We start from the raw sequence: 21,890 nt of genomic DNA on the forward strand, positions 1-21,890 counted from the left end.
GGACTATGGGCTCCTCAGTTTGAGGCTCTGATTTCTGATTGCCAGGTGGGCATCTCCACCTGGATGTATCCCTGGAAACTCCGTGCTGAGTATCCCATTGGCTTGTCTTCTCCTGAGTCCATTTGTCCCATAAAATCATGGTACAGCTCTTTCAATTAAGTCATCCCTCTAGAAGTCATGCTTGGTGTTCCTCCCTCACACCCCACATCCAGCTGATCACTAATTCCTGCAAATTACGTCGGACCTTTTCTGTCCTCTCTGTTCGTGGCCTTCTTCACAGTAATCTCTGAAGTTGAGTTCTTTACCATCACCGGCGTGAGCAGTTGCTCTTGCCTGTCACCCAGCGTCTTTGCCAGTTGTCTCTCTCCTGCTTCTAGGTCATTCTCACTTTGAGGTCCCGGGACCCCTGAGTGTTCACAGATGGACTTCAGAAGGCTGTGGGTTCTTTGAAATTCAATATTAAGATTTCTGTGTGTGTGTGTAGGTGCAGTTTCTGGTCATCATATTCTCAAAGGATCTATGACTCCGGAATGGCTAAGAACAGCTTTTGTGTAGTTAGTTCTTCAGGTGGCATCTTCACAGTCATCTCGCTCATCTAAAATGTAAATCTGATGAGTTGCTCTCCTGCTTACGGTTCTTTAGTGAAATCCTGTTTTATGTAAAATCCAAACTTGTTAGCCTAATGGCATGGCCCTTCTGAACTTTCCCACCTTACCTTCTACCAGCCCTTCCTTCTGTGTCTGTGCATCGGTCTACTGAAGTATTTTCAGTTTGAGTATATACCATGCTTTGTTTCCCACTATTCCTTCTGTCCAAGATTACCCATTCCACCTTGCCCCTTCCCTGTTTGCTTTATGTGTCACTTTCTCTGTGAGTGAAGTCTTCCTTGCTCACTGACCCCCAACTACATTTAGGCAACTTCTGTTTCAATTAAAACTTCTTTCTGTATATTAAAATTACTGGATTATATTGAACATGTCCACTACTGAACTTGTGATCTCCATGTAGTACATTAGAACTTCCTGCCTCTGAAATCTCATTACTTGTGACTTGTGAACCTTCTCACATAAGCATGTTTATTTTTGACTTTTGATTAGTTAGCTAAGATCTTATGAAGGACTTAGTTCTTTTCTTGTTCTTGACTTAAGCGACTGCCCTTCATCATGTGTATCGTGACAGCTGTGTATCATGTTGTGTCTCCTCTTTTTGCTCTGCTGTGCTACACACTTTGAAGTTCTCCTTTACCTTCTCTACCTATCTTTTCTACCATTTCTAAAACTGCTTCTATCAGCCAGAATTCTTAGTTGTTAGCAGTGAAAACCAAGTTTGGCATATCCACGCAGAAAAGGAAGTATCGACAGGCTAGTGGGAAGCTGCAGAATTGCCAGGAAGGATGAAGAAGTGGGCCAGCAAGAAGGGAAAGCACATGGGCCACCACGCTGTGAGGACGATGCCAAGGCCAGGTCATGAGGACAGAGAAGGCACCCACAGTCACTTAGTAGGCGGCACCACAGCGTGTCCTCCACCGTCACCCCCATTGGTATCTTGGAAACATGCACCTGTGACACACACCTGAAATTGAGTATTGCTGTCCTTCTTTGTGTGTGTTCCTAGCTATTGAGTCAAAGAGCAGAGCATGTACATCTGATTGGCTGATCCTGGGTCACATGCCAATACCCTAGTTGCCAGTGAGTTTGGTAAAGCAAGTGTGGCATTTTCAGCCTATTAGGAGGCAGAGTCTATCTCTACAATCCTGACTAATTACAGCGTCTGTTTTTTTCCCATACCACTAAGCAATTCTCAGATACCAGTTGGGTGTCGTACAGTTTAACTCAATTCTGACGCTGTCTACCTGGAAAGAGCATTAGATCCCACAGATTAAGGGCTCAGTCCTACAGTACAGCCCCCAATCCCCACTTCCGATGGCAGTCACAAATCCAGGTCGTCATCTGTGTTTAATTGGCTGGCTGTAGATCCAGAAGTTCCACCAGCCTTTTCCTCGGGTTCCATTAATTCGCTAGCGCAGCTCACAGAACTCAGAGAGCGTTTCACGTACCAGATTACTGGTTTGTTATAAAAAGATGTAACTCAGGAATAGCCAGATGGAAGAGATGAGTAGGGCAAGGGCGGGAGCTTCCCTGCTCTCTGAGTGCACCACTCTCCCAGCACTTCCGCGTGTTCAGCCACCTGGAAGCTCTCTGCACCTGCCCTTTTGAGTTGTAGGGAGGCTTCACATAAGCACGATTGATTAAATCTTTGCCCCCTGGCGATTGATTCAACCTCCAAACACTGTCCCCCTCCCCAGAAATCAAGGGCTAGGACTGAAAGGTTCGACCCTCTAATCACTTGGTTGGTCCTCCTGGCAACCAGCCCCCATCCTTAGGTGAGTTTTGAAAGTGTCATTAACATAACAAAAGACACCTTTTAGGCTCTCAACATGTAGGAAATTCCAAGGGATTTTGGAGCTCAGTTCCAGAAATGGGGACAAAGACCAAATATGTATTTCTCACTCTAAATCACCACATCACAGCCTCCTATCACACTCAGTGAGGAATTATCCAAATACCAGAAGTGTTCGTAGCCTGGGCAACCCAACGGACGGACAGATGTTTACCACTCGGGCTAGATGTCCTTCGGGGAGTTTTTATTGGTGAGATACGTGTTACTATCTTGTGACTGTTTACAGAGTGGCTGACCATTTGGGAAGCTTTCACGTCAGCATCTCATTCAGTGAGGTGGGGGGAGTGTTGTAGTACGATCACATAAGGAACCTGGCGGGTAAAGAAGTAATGCAGTCTGACAAAGGATACGTAGCCGTGCAGGGCAGAACTGGAGCTTGACCTTGCGCTTCCGACTTCAGAGTCCGCGCAGCCTGTTCCCACTGCACCAGCCTGCAAGACACAGTGCCCTGGTGCAGTGACGAGAGGGGCTCAGGAAGGTGTGTTCACACGTGCACGCTCACACGGAGCCTCTTCCGAGGACAGCAGTGCGCGCTTATCTGGTTCTGCGAGGGCCAGTTTAGCATTTTGTATCCTCGTTCTGTCTGCTTGTGTTGTTCAGTGTTGTAACATCTCTCTGGTTGACTGAAGCCATATGTCATCCAAATGGAACCTGGACTGTGGCATTGGCCTGGCAAACCCTTGGCTGTGGAGTACAGCAGGAGAAATTATGAACACTGTATCTGTTCATCAGGCCAGTGGAATTCACAGGCACTTCTGTGGCTGTGCCCACACCTGTGCACCCTGGCAGATGAGAGTACAGCACGTTAAGCCTTCACACTCTTTTTCCTCTCTGTGAATCGTGTATTTGCTTCCTTTTGTGGATTGCTGTAGAAGCCAGGTGGATGAGCACTTTAAAGGATTATAACATTGGCAAATATATTTGGGGAATGACTACCTCAAAACAAGTAGTATGAGAAGTGTTCAAGTTGATTTTTTTCATATCATATTAAATACTTCTGCTTACATCATATTAAACACTTCTTAAATTCTTAGGAATTTTAAGAATATTAGGTAATTTTTCTGTTATAGGGACAGAGGGTTTGTATCTTACTGTTTCTTATAAAGTAGGACATCGATTCTTGCTGTGAGTTAAGATATTAACTTGACACACGCATGTATACGCATGCGAGGTGGAGGGTATATATGTTAAGCTTAACGTTCCTGTGTTTTAGACTAGGGAATCTCTCATATCTTGCGGGAAAAGCTGAGTCAACTCTTTCACAATGATGGGAGGAAAACAAAGCAAAAACAGCAATAACAAAAATCTCAAACCCTCTCTGCATCAGGAGATGGCAAAGTATCACCAGAGTGGAAGAACCCTTCCAACATTGGAAGGTCCCCCTTGGTGTATTTGAGGCGTGAGGTGGGGGCCAGGTGGTAAGAGAGTGCAGGTTATTGTCGCCAAGGGGAGAGGAGGCTGCGACGGCAAGTCTGGGAATTAGAAGAAGTATATTTTCTGGGGAGGGGGACATCATAAAGTGAAGAATAACCCTGTCATTAGTCAGGAGAGTCAGAGGGAAAGAGGGATGTGATTGGAGAGAGAAGGGAGGGGGTAGAAACTGGACTGCTGGTAATGAAGGATAATGGGAGAAAACCAGGGAGAATGTCATATGATTGTGTTAGAAGCTTACTCCAGAGCCTTTGCAGGGGAGTTGATAAGTTGGTGTAGTGTTTAAATTGTCAAACATAATGCTTTATATAGAATAAGAAAATTTTGTAATTATTTAATAAATATCTTATGTAAAATTTGCATAAGAAAAAATACTGATGGCTTTTGGCGGATGGTAGTTACTAAGCTTTTATTATTTTAGAAGATACTTGTAAATTTTGTTCAGGAAACAGATTTTACTTTGACAACAGTTTGTGTGGTTGTTTTCTCATATTTCTAATGTAGAGAAAAAGGCCAAAGAGAAGAATTTGGAAGCTTGATAGATAGATAGAGGAGGTCTTGTTGGCTTGGTAGAGGTTAGAAGGGATTTAAAATGCAGGAGCCCGTGTGTCTGTGCAGCTGCACTGTTGCAGTGTGATGCCCTGGGCCTGCCGGACTTTCCACAGCTCTACCAGGTGACTAACTTGTAACTGGGCCCAAGTGAGCCACCCCTAACGCCCAACTGCTCCCCTCTCGCCTCCCTCCCAACCCTCACCTTGGCTGTGAGGTCTGGAACAGCCTCTCTGTGGGCCCTCCTGTGACCGCCGCAGGCCGATTTCAGTTATTTAGTACCAGGGTAACCCTGTAGTTGTTTACCTGGACCCAGATTGAGGTCTGATATATGGTATTTGAAAATTTGGATGTATCGGATTCGAAATTCATGATATGCCAAAAGAAATTGGAAGAAGTTAGATAATTTTTAGTAGTTTTATTTTTCAAATAAACACATATGTATGTATATAGGTAGTGTCACCTATACCGTATGCAGGTGCTTTCTCTTACTGTGTGCACATGTGATACATTGTCTTCAGCTCTGCATCACTCACTTTTCAGGGAGTCTGAGGATTGCATGGGTTTGTGGACCTCAGTATTTGACTACTTTCATCACCCATTATTGGAATTTTAGTCTAAGTAGTACCCATTGGGGCATGCTCAGTGTTTGTTCATGTTGATTAAAGGGGAACAATTACAGCAATACTTTCCAAATGGTAGGTATTCTTTAAAAATTATTGCATGGTTTTGGAATGCAATATTTGATTTCAGAGAGCAGAAAGTTTACCTCCTTACCAATGGCTTATTTGGGTTGCCATGAAAAAGATGTGTTCTTGGCCAGTAATGTAAGGAGGCGTCCTAAAGGTGTCTGTGACAAGGCGGAAAGCCTTAATGGGCTTAAAATTTTTCCAAGGACAATTCGCAATTGATATTTGAGAGTTAACTGTAAGTCATTATCTTGGGTGGTAACTCATAAGTTTATGTTTTAAAATGAAATGTACTAATTTATTACAGAGTCAACCATTCATACAGCCAGTGTTGGGTTTTTTTGTTTTTTTTTTTGGTTTGTTTGTTTCTTTGTTTAAGCATCTGCAGTGTGCATAATGTGGCCTGGGCATTAATCAAAATTCTTCTCTATCATTACCTCACACTGCACTGAACTGTTTATTCCTCATACCCTTAATGTGTTCCTGTCTTCCCCACCTGGGTTTCTGTTACTCAACAGGGATTCCTCTTTGTTCTCTTCTCTGCCAGTTGAGAGTCAAGTCTTCCCTCCAGGCCTAGGGCCAGTACTTCTGGTCTGAGCAGCATTTCCTAACGCTCTAGGACTCGTTTCCGCAACTCTTCAAGTGGAATTTACCTGCTTCCTTCTCTCCTGTCCTTCTGTTACTGCTCAAAATCTTCCTGTTTATTCTGAACTGTAAACATGTATTACCTCTCTTTTCTGCTTGTAAGCTGCTGTGTGCAGGGATTTAGTCTTATTCGTATTTCTGTCTTCTATAGAGACTAGGATGATTCTTTTGGTACTTTATTGCTTATTAAAATGTTGAATCAGTACATGTGATATAATGGAATGTATAGAGAAGTTCAAAATCCATCTGTGAAAACAAAGCACAGATACCGACTTTAAGGGAGGCTTGCCATATCTTTCTCTTTCAACACTGCAGTCTGCTTGAATCTGGAGACCAGCCATCTATCACTGATTCTGTCACCAATTGGCCACATACTCTTAGAACCTTCACAGAGAAGGTTCTCTGTGAAAGGAGACTAACTCTACCCTTTTTCATAGAATTATCACAGAGTTAAATGAGATCATCTGTGTGAAAGAAGTTTAAAAGCGCTTTGTACATATGAAGTATCGATATTGTCATGAATTGGGGGGGTGGTTAGCTGATAGCAATGAACAATTTTTATGATGACATCTTTCTGGTAGTTACTGTAGTCAGTTGTTTGGAGAAAAGAATCAGAGCTGATTAGTCTTACACTCTAATTTGTGGTATAGGGGATTTCATATTGAGGTCTCGGGGTAGAGAACAAAGTAAGGTTATGATAAAAGAGTACAAGGGAAACGTGACAAGAGGGAGAGTTCCATAGCTTGATTTCTGTATTTTCTAAAGGTGCAAACTCAGTGGATACAACTGCCTTCAGTTTCTTCTGTTTTCCAGTGTTGGTTGTCCAGGGAGCATTTGTGAGACACCTTCAGGCTCCCTGTTCTTGTAGCGTCTTACCCAGTGCCTCTCTACCTATAATAGTCTTTCTTGTGAACATTCACTTTTTCGATTATATGTTAACTACCCTTATTCTTCTTAGGAGCATCACTGCAAATTTCAGGTGGTCATAGTCATAATTTTTTTAAAATTTATTTTATTTTTAATTAATTTATTTTTGTCTGTGTTGGGTCTTCATTGCTGTGCTCAGGCTTTCTCTAGTTGCGGCAAGCAGGGGCTACTCTTCGTTGCAGTGCACGAGCTTCTCATTGCGGTGGCTTCTCTTGTTGCGGAGCAGGGGCTCTAGGCGTGTGGGCTTCAGTAGTTGTGGCTCGTGGGCTCAGTAGTTGTGGCACTCGGGCTCTAGAGTGCAGGCTCAGTAGTTGTGGCTCGTGGGCTGTAGAGCGCAGACTCAGTAGTTGTGGCTGTCGGGCTTAGTTGCTCCATGGCATGTGGGATCTTCCCAGACCACGGCTCGAACCTGTGTCCCCTGCACTGGCAGGCGGATTCTTAACCACTGCGCCACCAGGGAAGTCCCATGGTTACAATTTTTTTCCAGGTATTTCTCCCAGAGAGATTATTTGCCTGAATATTCATGTAAACCTGACAAAACACTTATTGCTAGGGAGCCTCAATTGCCCCAGGGACGCAGTGGTCAGGATTTCCACAGTTAAGGTCCTCCCTGCCCTCCCCACCCGTAGACAAATATATTGCCTTGTCCCTATGAGGTTTTACGTTTCTTCTTTTGGGATCTATGTGGAAAATCAAAAGAAGTCATAGCCCTTTCTCTTTACTCTTTATATTTAAAAATTTACTCATTTTCCTTTCTTCGCCTCCTCTGGAATTCAATCCATTCCATGCTTTTAATCTCATTTCTTTCCTCCAGCGGTAATACGTTTGATATGTACCATCTCTGGCACTGGCCTGTTGTTCAACATGGCACGCCCTCATTCTCCAGATTCTCTGCTCAGCCTCCTGTCTCTCCTTCGCCCGTTCTTGCTGTGACTCCTGATTCCTTCCAGGAGCTGCTGTCTCCTCCTCTCTGAGCAGTAGGCGCCATGGGTGGCTTGTTACCCTGCGCTGTTGGAGTTTGCCTTCTCTCTCTTTGCTGGTTGTCTCCTGTTGAACCGCTCCAGGTGTTCAACCTACTCAGGTCAAATCAGCAGTGGTTTTGTTCTCTGGCAGTGGCATCGGGTATCGATGGCAGCTGCAGGTCATATCCATGGACCCTGATTGATTCTGATACAATATCACTTGGAACAGCTTTCCCTGAGATGCTCTGAAAGAAATCATCCTTGAGTGCAGTGTTTTTTAAACTATTCATTGTAATCTGTTAGTGGGAGCATGAAAGCAGTGTATTAAGCTGCAACCGGAAATTTTTAAAAAGGGAATTTGAATATAAACAAAATATGAATGCATCACATGTAGTAAGGATGTCATGTGTGTTCAAGGTTGTGATAGAAAACGTAATTCTTCTTTTGATTTGGAATCAAAACATTTGAAAGCCGTTGCTCTGCTTACCCTTCAGTATTTTTAGCACCTTTGATTCCTCACCCCTTTTCTTTCTAATGGAAGTTTAAGATTTTTTTTTTTTACAGTTGAGATAAAGTAGAATTAGAATATGGCCTATTTGCAGGACAACTTGATGGAAAATTGAAAGCACAGTTACTTGATTTACCAGTTGCAGGGCAGGTCACTTACCCTCCACATCAGCTCCACGTCAGGGCGTGGCCAGCTAAGCAGCCTGTGTCCCAGCAGAAGCCCCCTGAAGAAGCCTGCAGTGAAGGCGCCCCACCTGGAGGCTGTCCTGCACATGGAGAGTTTCATTCAGGAGCATTAGGACCTGTTCAGGATGGCACGCCCAGACCCTAACAATGGATTCGTCTGGGACGTGTGGGGAAATCATAGTCTGCGAAGGGGGTGGCAGGGATTTCTCGATTCATTAGGCTCCCACCAGTCTGGGGAGTGCAGGATATTGGAAAGAGATTTTAGGAAACACCAAATGGCTAGATACTAGTGTTGTTACTTCTTTTCTCTGGCAGTAAGAAATAGCTATAGGTTTTAAGTGATTGTGATGATTATTGAATGTAATATCTCTGGTTAGAAAATGACCATTCTTCACTAATTCCTCATACCTGGTCTTGATTCGGGGAGACTTCGTGACCTCAGTGTTAACCTTGCTACTCTGATGGACCTCCACTGGTCTTGTAAGCAACGTTCTTGAAGGGAAACTAAATATGTCAGATGAATAGTTGGAAATCATCCCCCTCCCCCAATAATATGTATAATGCATCTTTTAAATTTAAAGGATTTATTAAAATGAAAATTATTTTGGTATACTGTTTGAAGTCTGGCTTTTTCCTTCTAAAGATAATGAAGAAATTGGTTTTTTGTAGTTAAAGTAGGATTAGAATATGGTCTAATGAGAAACATTTTGACCCTGTTATCTTTATTTGCCATTGGATTGGAGGACTGTATCTTAGGACAATTATTTTGTACCCCTTCATGTTTTAGGAAAATAGTTAAATGACTTTTGTATTATCCCAAAGTCTACTGACTTCCCCGCAGAGGTGCTTAGAATGGACAGTCTGAGAACACATCTGTGTTCAAGTATAGTTTTGTGAGGGATAATTATAATGTTGATTATTTGTTGTGTTTCAAAATGAATGGGTTATAGAATGTCTAATTTTAATGATTTAAAATAAATTATTAAATATAAATAGAAGAGACGGTAGAGAAAGAAGTGAAACATTTAATTTGTTGATAATTCTACATTAGGTAAAGCTTCCTCTGTCCACCCCCAAGTGTCTTTCTGTTAATGATTTTAAAATATCAACATCCTATATTTTTTCCTGACCAATCTTTTGGGACTATTTGGCACGTGTGTTCCATCTGATGAAATAAAAAAAAATTACAGATCTCAAGGGAAATAATTAAATGATTTTCCCTTCTTATATAAACATTTGCTTTGAAATATATTTATACTTCAAGGGCTTTGATATTTTTATCTGAAGCATCATTTCCTCATACTGTCTCAACCTCAAAATGAAACTCCTCTTTAAACTATTACCCAATATCACAAATTTATCATATAGGTTAAATTTATGTGCCCAATGACTAAAAATGAAGGGCCTCCCTGCCTCCTCTCTTTTGCCTTGAGTATATGATATCTGTGTTGGTAGAAATTTTATATCTTAATCCTTTCTAATTTCAGTGTTTAAAACTTAAAAAAATGTGTGTATATTTCTCATTTGTAGCCATTGTGTTTTTACTCACCGAGCTCCCTTTTTTCAACCCCTTCCCACTCCAGCTGCTTCCCTTAGGTTCTTTGAGCTCCCCAATACTCTTGTCTGTTCTTAGACTGCTCTCTGCTAGAACAGAGCAGGGTGTCCAGAGTGTCCTTTGCTCTTCCTGTCCCAGCCTGAGTGTCTTCCATGCTTAGCTTAACATGCTACTCCCCAGTCCTTCCATTCAATGACTGAGCACCCTGGGAGAGTGGAATGAGCCCTGGGTGGGGAGGAGGTGTGCGCAGAGAGTTGAATTCCGATTGAGACTCCAGCTGGGTGAAATTGTGCAGGTTTCCTAACCCTTGACCCTACCTTCTTGATCTTAATAAGGACAGGGTTGAACCAGTGATCTCTGAAATCTCTACCAGTTCTAATAGTGCATGATAAAATAATTTACAATAAAGTGTAATTAGGCTTAGCCTTCTGAGGATGGGGGAATGAGTGTGAGTTTAAAACAATAGCTTATTGATCCAAACATGTGATTGTGTGTGTTGCATGTATTTTTGAGCATTTCCACCCGGCCCCCCAACTCAGACTATGATCCAGGGAATAAAATGCAAGGAGTCAGTTTTTCAGCCACTAATGTGCATGTATATTTCCTTTAGTCTTACCTTTGCAGGTGGGGTTCAGGAGAGATATCACTGATTTGTGAGAGAGGGTGGGTTAGTGGTGGTAGGAACACCTCCCAGTGCAAAAGGACTCCTTTATTTTCACTCCTCATTATTTGTTATGAGTTCATTCTGAAAGGGCAAAAAATAAAATGACCAGCTAATTATGGTAATTTGAAGGCTGTTGTGTCCCTGGGTGGCACAGGACAAAGCCTGCAGCTGTCTCCCCACCCTCCGAGCCAGTGTCAGTGCCTCTACTCAGGGGGGATGCCGGTAAAGGTCCCCATACTGGTTCGTCCCCCGGGACTGTCTATTCTTAGATTCTTCCGTCTACTGAATTCTCAAAGTCTCAGAGGAAGCCAGGTCTGGGTTTTGGCCGTGTTACATGGAGAAGTCTGACCCTTTTGCATTACCATCGCTATTACTTTTCTTCATTCATACAGTTTTCACCATATACATTATTTACGTTTAGGGGTGGATAGATAAATGAGTACAAGTTTCTCCTTGAAAAGGTATCTTATAGAATACTTAGACTGTATATTTTTAAAGGATCACATTTTAACACAATATAGTTTTTGAAATATCCATTTTTGAGGGGCTTGGTGGTTTCTTTACTCACATTTTTATAAACTCAGTTACTAAAATCATTCCCTCCCTCCCTCCCTCTCTCTTTTTTTTTGTGAGCAGGAGAGAGAGGATATAGAAGCAACTAGCCCCCTTACCCTCCATGGATGAACTTTACTCTTGGAAAAGTGTAATCACATAGTTCCCCGCTTTGACTCTTTAATTAAAAAAAGAAAAAAGAAACAACTTCAAAACTGCATTAACAAATCTCACACACACACTCGCGCGCGTGCGCGCGCACACACACGGAGTTTAAATGCATGGTATAAAATCCCCAAGGTAGAAAGATCCTGCTGTGAACGGTCTCTCTCCTCATGTCCCCCCACCATCAAGTTCCCCTCCATAGAAGATACCAGTTGCTTGTCTCTCCATTGGCTGGTTTAAAATTCTAGCCTGATTCTGGTAAATCCCTGTTTTCTCTGTTTTCCCCCACTCCATAGTTATCTGCAGTAGAACAGTCTTTTCAGTCTAGCATTCACTGCACATGTTCCAGTCATGCGGTTACAGAGTTGACCCTGCAGCCTCAGCAAAGGTTATCTCTTCAAAATTCTCTGAAACGCCCTTTCGGCACGTCCATTTTGGCAGCTGGGTTTATGTGGGAGAGTTGGCAAAGCTCTTGGCCTCCTTTCTGTGCTTTATGAAATCTGGCCAGAAGGGCAGCTAGGCAAGAAGTTCCCATCAGTTGCACTGCTGAGTATTTTCCATTTTTTACCTGTAGTAAACAACAGTGTTCTTACCACGTGTGAGTAGCCAAGTGGGTGGTTTTTAAAAACATGAACGTACTGTAGCCTCACACTTAAAGTCCTATTAGAAAACTGCTATTCTAATATGTGTGTGAGGTACTGTTGTACTGTTTTGACTTTTGATTTTGTAATCTTTTTATATATATTTTTAAAAATTGAAACAACTCAAAGGTTATATTCACCAGTTACAACTACCTGTTGCAGTTTGGCCAGTAATATAACAAGAAAGATGGAAACTCCAAGTTGCTTTTCAGTGAGATGTATTCATTACATACAACATCACGTGCCTGGTTTCTTGGTAAAGTGCTTTCTTGAATGGAGACAACTGAGTCCCTGTGAGGCAGCTCAGGCCTTTTCTTCCTCCCTCCCTCTTTCCTTCCTTCCTTTTTAAAAAATGTTTTTATTTTTAAGTCACTTTTTCTAAGAAAATGTTGCTTCTGTAGCAGAGTTGACCTATTTATTTCTATAGATGGCCATCAGAGCCCTTCTTTTCTTTCTGTACATACCGTGAGCTCCACAGAAGTAGGGCTTCATGCAAACCATGTTGATGCCTTTCCATAGTTATGATTCTCTAATTGAAAAATGACTGCGTGTGTTTGGTATGGAAAATACTTATTTTTCATTTTGTTTTAAATGTAAATACTAGTAACCTAGATGTCAAAGCTTCTGCGTTAGAAATGAGCAAGGCTCCTTTTACTATTAAGTTTTTTTCCTGCTTGTATTATTATATTAGTAAGGCTCACAGACTCATAGGTGAATTTTTCTCCCCATGTTGATTTATGAAAGATTTTAGACCACTTGGCTTTGGTATGCTGGTTCTGGTTGCTTCAAGAACAGGTAGTAAGAATTCATCTTTTACTCTTAGGTAGTAGACCCCTCACCCATTCATACACATTGGAAATATGCTCTTTTTCTAGCTAAAATTTTTAGAATGAGATTTATCATCATGTACCTTGCATGCATACTTTCTTTCCGAAGCTGCAGGGTTTTTTCTTGTTATGCTTCTCTTTTGTCAAAGAAGTGCACTGTAGACCTCATAGATCTGTGATACCAAATGCCTTCGATGGATCCTTGGGAAGAAAGTGTTTTAAAGTGCATAATTAGGGCACTTGAGCATAAAACTACAATTATACACTTGTGTGTTAATTTTGTGTACAGCAAGACTTTCGTTCAACACTGGTTGTAAATGAGAGGAAGCATTTTACTGCCAGTGAATGCCTGCATTTTATGAATACTTAAAATCTCCTCTAATTGGCTGACCTGGAAAAAAAGGTGAAAACATCTGTAGTTAAGAGGTAGAGGCGAATACGAAATGTGTACTAGAGGTTTCTTTTTAAAAGTAAGTAGAGAAGTGATTTTACTTTTGTGTACAGCCACGGTTGCTGTGCCTTTGGAATCACTTATGCAATTTTAGCTGCTATTCCACAATAAAGACTAACAGTGAAAGCAGTTTAGATAAGGCAGTGAAAATAATCAAGGGACTGAGGGGGGGCAGAAAGCAGTTGACAAGGAATCTCTGATCTGGTACAATAAAGGCTTTGGCTGGCATTGATTGACCATGCATTTGTCAATCAAGTTCCATGTACTAGCATTAGGGGGCACTCCTTGAAATTTGGAGTTAATTTTATGGAAACTAAAGGATGTACCACTTTACAAAATGGATAGTAATGTTCCAGAACTTGTTACCCTCAAGAGACTAGAAATATAAATTAATTTGAAAAGGGTATAAATAAATTTGTGGGTAATAGAATGACAGTGATTATGAAGAGGAAATAAAGGCTGTTCAGGACATATTGCCAACTTCTGGAAATTGAGGTCATGAAAGGCACTACCATTTAGTTCCCACAGCCATGTAGCGTATTCACTCTGCAGAACATTGGTCTGACATAGTATTCGCTTAAGCTGTGATTTGCTAAATATAGAGCAGTTGGACTTAGAATAAGCAGTGAAATTTTGTAGGCAATTAATAATTATAAAGAAATCCAAGAGAGATTATATATATATTATTTTCACTGTTTATGATCTTATAAACGTAAAGTGTGTACCTGATAAGGAAGTTTTAGAAAGCAAAATTTGTCATGAGAAAAAATTTATTGCTGATGACAAATGAGAACTTTTTAATTTAGTTTCACAAATCAAAAAGTAAAGCTATTTTCTGATGTGAATTAAAAAAAAGTTTTAAGCTAAGGGAGTGGGCTAAAGTAGCCCAGATATGTTGGTTTTTTTTCAGTCTGTTAAACAACAGCAGTGTTTATGGCCCGGAAGTTATCTGTTAGGTACAAGGGCATAGACAAAAGTGGAAGTGGGCTCCGTAGCAACGAGAGCTGAGTAACTAGCTTGTTTGCGTGGTTGGTCATCAAGCCTGTTCTGGAGTTTAGACACTGCTTGACCCTTGACTTCTTTGCTGACTCCTCCAAGCCCACGGTGTCTTTTTTCTGTTACTCAAGGGAAGCTGGACAAAATTTGAAGGAACTTAGGGCTTTACTATACAGTGCATGCAGTAAGCACTCAGTATACATTCGTTGATTGTTTTCAAGCATGAAGGAGTAATTTCAGGAAGTTACGGAGTATTTTTTCCCCCCTTAGACAAGCTTAAGGACAAGATTTATTTCTCTTTTTAAAATAAGAAAGTGAATTTAAAAAGCACCTAAATTGTTTAAAAGTCTCAGTTGGGAACTTAGCTTGAGGGACTATAGATTGTGGAGCATTTGTAGGATTTTGACCTTGTAAACTTTATTTATTACCTTCTAACACATTATTTTTGACTGGACATGTTGACATAATAAAATTTCCTCCTGCAGTTGGTTCAGCCACACATAGACTTAGCATCTGAATTCCTTGCTGTGGGGAATTTTCAGTCTGTCTCTTATGCATGAAAAATAGCATTTACTCTTTCTGTAAAATCAGAAGCCAGCAGAATATGCCACAGTAGTGACTAAAATGTAGCTGTTGTGAACTCATTTTTCCTATGCTTTTTGCCTTCCTTTTTTTGTAGAATTTATCTGGAAGGACTCACATTTATGATGGAAAACAAACAAATAAAAATTAGGAAGCTTTCTGCTGTGAAATATAAATTGTTATAATATACTTTTTGATAATTCTTAGAAAGACAGCAATAATTAATCCAAAATAAATTGCATTTAGTTTTAGATTCATGAAAAACTCAGAGTTGGTTTAAGAAATGATACATAACATTTGATGTATATTCTTCTGGGCTATTAATTCTTTACTCACCACACATATACAGATTTTCATATTAAAAAAATATATATATGGTTTTGTAACCTGCTACCCCTTAAGTCCCACCTCAAAAATCCAGGGACAGACTTTCTTGCTATTCAATACATATTATCTACAATTAGAATCATTCATTTTAATGACTCTGTGATATTTTATTGAATAGAATATCATTACCCTCCCCTTTTAAACCAGTCTCTGTGGAGGCACATTTAACCATTTAGGCTGCTTCCCTGTTTTTGAGTGGGGGTGGTATCAGGGGCGTGCAGTGACCTCCTTGCTACACATATCTTCGCACACTTGTTTTATATTTTTCCTTAAGGTAAATTCCCAAAAGCAGAATTCTGGGTTGAAGGGATATCGTTCCTATACATATTGTGACTTGCGTTAAATATTTGAATTTACATACTCATTATGATTGTTTCAGTATTAATTGCTGTGTAATATTTTGGAATTATGTAAATTGAAAGTATGAAAACTCCCTGTTAAGCTCCTAGAAACAGTTACTATTTTATTATCAAATAGGAAACTTACATCTAGGTTTAAGTAAGGCCAGAATGGTTTGACATAAATACATTAGAAAAAACGTGAGGTCAAAAGTTTAGATACCTTCTTCGTTGTTAAGTGTATATACATACTTTTAAAGTTATAATATACATACAATGAAATGCTCAGACCTTAAGTGTACAGTTCGATGAGTTTTGACAACTAAGGTACACCTATGAACCAACCATCCCAGTTAAGATACAGAATATTTTCATCACCCCGGAAGTTTCCTCACCCCTCTTTCTCACCAGCCCCCATATCCCACAAGCACTGTTTTGATTACTATCACTATAAATTAGTTTTGCTATAAATTTTGTTTTTGAACTTCATATAAACAGATTATACAGTTCGTTGAATGTGTGTTGTATTCGTTTAATATAGTTCTAGAGGGAAGTGTAGATACCAAACCAAACTGTTCTTAGAACAAAAGGATCTGAAGCTGATACGAAAATTATATACTAGAGTAAGAACAACAGGTCTTTCAAAAGAAGGAAGTTGGACCCTTACCTTACACTATGTGCAAAAATTAACTCAAAATGGGTCAGACCTAAAAACATAAGCGCTAAAGCTCTAAAGCTCTTAGAAGAAAACCTAGGGGAAAGCTTGATGACGTTAAATTTGGCGGTGATTATTGGACATGGAAACCAAATGCGCAGACAGCAAAAGAAAAGATAGATAAATTGGAGTATATCAAAATTGAAAACTTTTGTGCATCAAAGGACACTATCACGAGAACAAAAAGGCCACCCACAAAAGAGGAGAAAATATTTGCAAATCATATAAGGGATTAATACACAGAATATATAAAGCATTCCTACAACTCAACAACAAAAACCTAACAACCCAATCAAAAAATGGGCAAAAGACTTTAATACATTTTTCCAAGTAAGATAAACAAATGACTGATAAGCATGCAAAAGCTGCTCAAATCACTAATCATTAGGGAAATGAAAATCAAACCCATAATGAGTGTGACACCACTTCACACCCATTAGGATGGCTATTACAAAAACAAACAGAAAATAGCAGGTGTTGTCAAGGATGTGGAGAAATTAGAACCCTTGTGCACAGCTGGCAGGAATTAAAAAATGGTATTGCTGCTGTGAAAAACAGTATGGCGGTTTCTCAGAAAATTAAACATAGAACTACCGTATGATCCAGCCGTTCCACTTATGGGCTGGGTATATGTCCAAAAGAAGTGAAAGAAAAGGCTTGAGCAGGTATTTGTATGCCTGTTTTCGTAGCAGTATTATTCACAATAACCAAAAGGTAGAAACAACCCACCCATTGCCCATGATGGGACAAAATATTGTATATACTTAAAATGGAAATATTTTTAGCCTTAGAAAGGAATGAAATTCTGATTCATGCTGGAACATGGATGAACCTTGAAGGCATGAGGCTAAGTGAAATAAGCCCGACTCAAAAGGAATAACCAAATTCATGGGGACAGAAAGCAGAATAGTCGTTCCCAGGGACTGGGGTGGGGGATAGGAATGGGGAGTTACTGTTTAATGGAAATGGAATTTCATTTGGGGATGGTGAGGTTCTGAAGATGGATAGATGTGATGGTCGCACAGCAACGTGACTCTACTTAATGCCACTAAACTGTACCCTTTATGGTTAGAATTCCACGTATGACTCTAGCAAAATCTATTTTTCCCACTTACTTACTGTGTTGGAATTAGATTGCTTCCTCTTTCTGGCTCTTGTAAATAGTGTTGGATGGAGTATCCTTCCTGGGACACATGTGAGTGTTTCATGGGTATGTATTCACAAGGGGAATTGCTGGGTTGTAGGCAGTGCACCTTGAAACTGAGTGGAGAAACTGCTTTCTCAAACTTCTTTAGATAGGAAAAGGATGAGAATATAAACCTGATCATTTCTTCAGTGTTGAAGTATGAGCAAAGAGTTCAAGGTAAAGTAAAATGAAAAATGGGGCCTGGAATTCTGCACATTTAACATGACACAGAGATTTGAAAGTTAATACTCATGTCCTTTATCAGAGTAGTTTCATAAAATAAATACTTAAAGTGAATGAATCATTTTTAGCTATACTTTCCCTTTCTGATAATGTTTGAAAGCATTCACATTTCTTTGAAAATTGGAATAAAACATTTTGTGACTGTGTGTGTGCATGTTCCACTTGAAGATCCTCTTTATTTAGAAATGAGAGAAATTTTTGTTTTTCTTATTTTTACATAACAAATAGAAAATCCCTGATCTTAGGCATTTTCTGGAGATTTCCATTTGGTTTAGTTTAGTGATAAATGTCTAGCGCGTTGGCTGGGCAGTAATGACCTCGAGGGTTAGCCGGTAATAGCCGAGGGTCCTCTGCTGCTGTCAACGTGAGGTTTGGGGTTTTTGTCTATTGGATGAAGCTGAATCAAAGACTTGGATGGTATAAGTCATTTCAGTTTTATAATGTGTTCCATCATTAAAGTTTTATATAATATATGTGCTGCCGAAGCGAGCACTAAAGTTTTATATAATAATAACTTGATTTAATAATCCATTGAACAACATTCATTATTCATCCGACAAACATTTCAGTGGCAGGCCCCCTTCCAGGAGGCATACCACGGGTGTAGGAGTGTGTAGTCTAGTGATGAGGACAAACGGTAAACACATGAACACATAATTAAAGGGGTAACTGACGAAATCTAATAATCTCCCCTGTGGTAAAATCAAATCAGAAGTGGCATGAAAATGATGGTGGGTTAGGCCGGTTAGGGGACGCGTGGTATCTGAGACAGAAGTGCTTTGTTTCCTCAATTCTCAGCACTTGGTTCCTGAAACTCAGTAACTCTTGGTTAAATTTCAACAATTTGGTAACTGTTGAACAGTTGAATTCAACAGTTTGGTAATCTTATTTACCCTGTATATGGTTAAGAACTAAGAGAGAAGCAAAAAGACTCTTAGTAGCCAAAATTGATTTCACAAAACTTGAGACAATAAAAGCTCATATGCTTCCCTCATGGCTTAGTCCTTTGGGTCTTCATAACAGTGTAGTGGGTTTCTCAGTCCTCAGCAGATGCTGTGAAAGATGGAGGTCTGAGCGAGGAGCAGTGTGGCTGAAGGCCTTGATGCCGTGTGAGAAGCCGGCAGTGCGAGACCACAGTTTCTCTGGGGTTTGTGCAGACAACTTCCGGCAGTAGGCTCTGGGGCAGTCCATGTATTATGGCTCCGCCCTTCCATTTATGTTTCTTAATAATGATTGTTTGGTTTAAGATGTCAGAAAATCATATAATAGAACTTTGAAAGCCCTACATCTAAACTGACGAAAGCAAAAACATTATTGACCATTAAAGAATTGACATTAGTTCCTGACAGCTGAGGTGTATTATATTTAGAAATTGCTTTTTAAAGATAACACTTAGTTAACAATTAATGTTGTAGAGGTAGCACTACAACTTAGTTTAATAAGTAATAATTATTATGTAGCATTCCAGATAGGATTATAATATCGCTGGTTATAATATTAATAGGAATTAGTAGAGGAGGTAACCCCGTTTTGCAGATGGAGATGTAAGGCATATCATTATGTGACTGATCATATTCACACAACTGAGGTACAGGAGGGCTTGGATTCGGATTTCATACGTTTCTAGTACAGAGATTCTTTAGGTAGACTAGAACTTAGTCACCTCTGTTTTGTCATGGCTCCCACGTAAGGACAGTAAACCAAATGCAGTTGATTGGCTCTAGGCCCTGTCAGTTATCCCAGGGTCTCAGAAGGTTAGTTAGCCAGTTAGTTAGAATAATTAGACCATGTATTTAAAAGGATAATTAGACCAAATAATTAGACCATGTATTTAAAAGGATAGCAGGTAGGTTTTTAATTGTGGAAGACAGTGATGGAATCTCCCAAGCAGATGCTTTGGATGGTTCCCCCTCTGACGTTTGCCCTGTTCTGCAGCTTGTTGCCATGGATCCATTGAAGATTTGCTTACACTCCCACCCAGCCTACCTGCCTCCCCTGCATCCGGCTTGCTTCCCCACTTTTCGGAGTTGGAATAGATAGTAAAAGAATCTAGTAAGTTCATGGCTTCTCTAGTGTGAGGAGACTCCTGCAATATGTCCTCTTGTTGTCTTGCTTAGAAAATAGAACCCCCCCCCACACACACACACTTCCATATTGTGTGTAAGGGTTTCTGTAAACCAGAAAGTCAACATATTAAAGTGCAATTCACAGGGGAGTTGCTGGCTGTGTTGACTGAGCTTTACAGTCATTTTAACACTGGCAAAGTGTTACCCTAACTGCTTCAAATCAAACTGCAAAGATGCTTGTGTGAAATGCAGTATTAGATATCAAATCAAACATATGGGTGTTGAACGGAAGGGTATGTGTTGTGGTAGTATATGGTATTCTAGCATGTGGAGTTGTATTTTATGGAAATTCTTTGGCTTGGCTTATGTCAGGGACATACATTCATTATGAGATATCAAGCTGTAAAATAAATAAAAGCAAAGAATTCAACTGTGCTGTTGCATGGTTTTCAATACAAACTTGTCTGTTCTACTAACTTGGGGTCTGCGAAATGAGAGGCATTTGTAAGCCATTGTGGCCAAATGTTTTGTCAGCGTTGCTAGCAGCTTGAAAATAATCTAGATCGGGTCAAAAGGAATATGAACTTTAGCTTTCTGCATTTTTTCCCTTTTACTTCATTGAATATGTTGCCAATTACTGTGCTAATTGGTCTTAGAGGCAGAGTGTTTAATATTTTCCTCCTCACTCTCTTCTTTTCCTCATTCAGTATTCTGTAGTCAATTTGTTTTTTAAGTGTATATCTGGGACTGATGACTGAGTTCTTAAGTATGTGTGCTTATGGGGATCATGTTCTTGCAGTTCTCAAATGGACCCTATTGTGGTGTTCACAGTGACTTCACCATTCTCATTCCAGGAGTGCTTTTTGCCGTCCTGATATCTTGTTTTTCTTTTCCTCGCCTGTTCTTTCTCTCAATTAGGGGGAAAAAATGTCAATAGATTTCTCATTTGAAAGAACATCAGAAAATATCATCAGTGGTGTATTTACTGAATGAGGAAGGACTTTTGTTTGAACAATGATTTCAAGATTTTTTAGGCTCATGTAAATTAGAAATGGAGAAGACTGATTTTAGGTCATTCTGTCTGTAACTCGGGTATTTGCAGCACAGTACGCTTTGCTTTATATCAGTAACCGTTTTATCAACTAGGAAAATACTACCCTTGTATAGCTATGAATATCTTTCCATCAAGAACTCATATTGATAGTTATATTGTTTGATATACATAGTATTGTTTTCTAAATGGGTTTCATTTTATTATAAAGCAGTGTTGTTTCTTTTTAGCCAAAATAGTATCGGGTAATGGAATTGCTGCTGTAACTGGTATCTGCTAAAATGTAATTGAGGCATTCTGACCTTAGTTGAAACAAACATGTCCCCAAACCACAAACATCCTACAAAGTATTAGTGAGCTCGGACTGGAGTTCATTTTCATCTGAGTGTTGCATGAGAATGGATTAGCATAATGCTGCTTTGACTTTCTAGCGGAAACAATTTTTTTTTTTTTTTTGCGTTACACGGGCCTCTCACTGTTGTGGCCTCTCCCATTGCGGAGCACAGGCTCCGGACGCGCAGGCTCAACGGCCATGGCTCACGGGCCCGGCCACTCCACGGCATGTGGGATCTTCCTGGACCGGGGCACGAACCCGTGTCCCCTGCATCGGCAGGCGGACTCTCAACCACTGCGCCACCAGGGAAGCCCTAGCAGAAACAATTTTTTGACGTCGGTATTAGGAACTCCCCCCGACCCTGCCACTGGATTTTTGTGAAATTATCAATTTTTGATGTCTGATAATTTAACTCTGCTTCAAAAAATACTTTGTCTTTTGTCTTCATTGATAGTATGTGAATAGAAAGCAGTATGCCAATTTATCTAATGGGGAGAATATTAAAAATATCGAATTCAATTGCTTAGCAAAGAACCCACTTCCTGTTGCTGAATTGAAACCATATTTGATTTCGCTGAATGGCACGTCTTGACTTTCTCACTTGCCCCGCTTGACTCCGTAACAGGTGCCGCCTCAGTATGGCCAGCCAGGTGTGAGCGGTTACTGCCAGCAGGGCCAGCAGCCTTACTACAGCCAGCAGCCGCAGGCGCAGTATCTGCCGTCCCAGCCCCAGCAGAGGTACCAGCCGCAGCAGGTGAGCACAGTCCTGGTCCCCAGGCCT

At 40.4% G+C, this 21,890-nt stretch overlaps 1 protein-coding gene across 7 annotated transcripts in view; it reads left to right on the plus strand.

Annotated features, from left to right (window-relative positions):
- ARID1B (AT-rich interaction domain 1B) overlaps nucleotides 1–21,890 on the plus strand; it is a 412,486-nt gene that overhangs the window by 106,678 nt on the left and 283,918 nt on the right. For all 7 annotated transcript variants that reach the window (XM_079939553.1, XM_079939554.1, XM_079939557.1 and 4 more), the window contains exon 3: nucleotides 21,735–21,863. In XM_079939553.1, the coding sequence (XP_079795679.1) occupies nucleotides 21,735–21,863 (129 nt within the window). The remainder of the gene's footprint in view (nucleotides 1–21,734; nucleotides 21,864–21,890) is intronic.

Source organism: Stenella coeruleoalba, assembly GCF_951394435.1.
Source record: "Stenella coeruleoalba genome assembly, chromosome: 12".
Taxonomy (NCBI): Eukaryota; Metazoa; Chordata; class Mammalia; order Artiodactyla; family Delphinidae; genus Stenella; species Stenella coeruleoalba.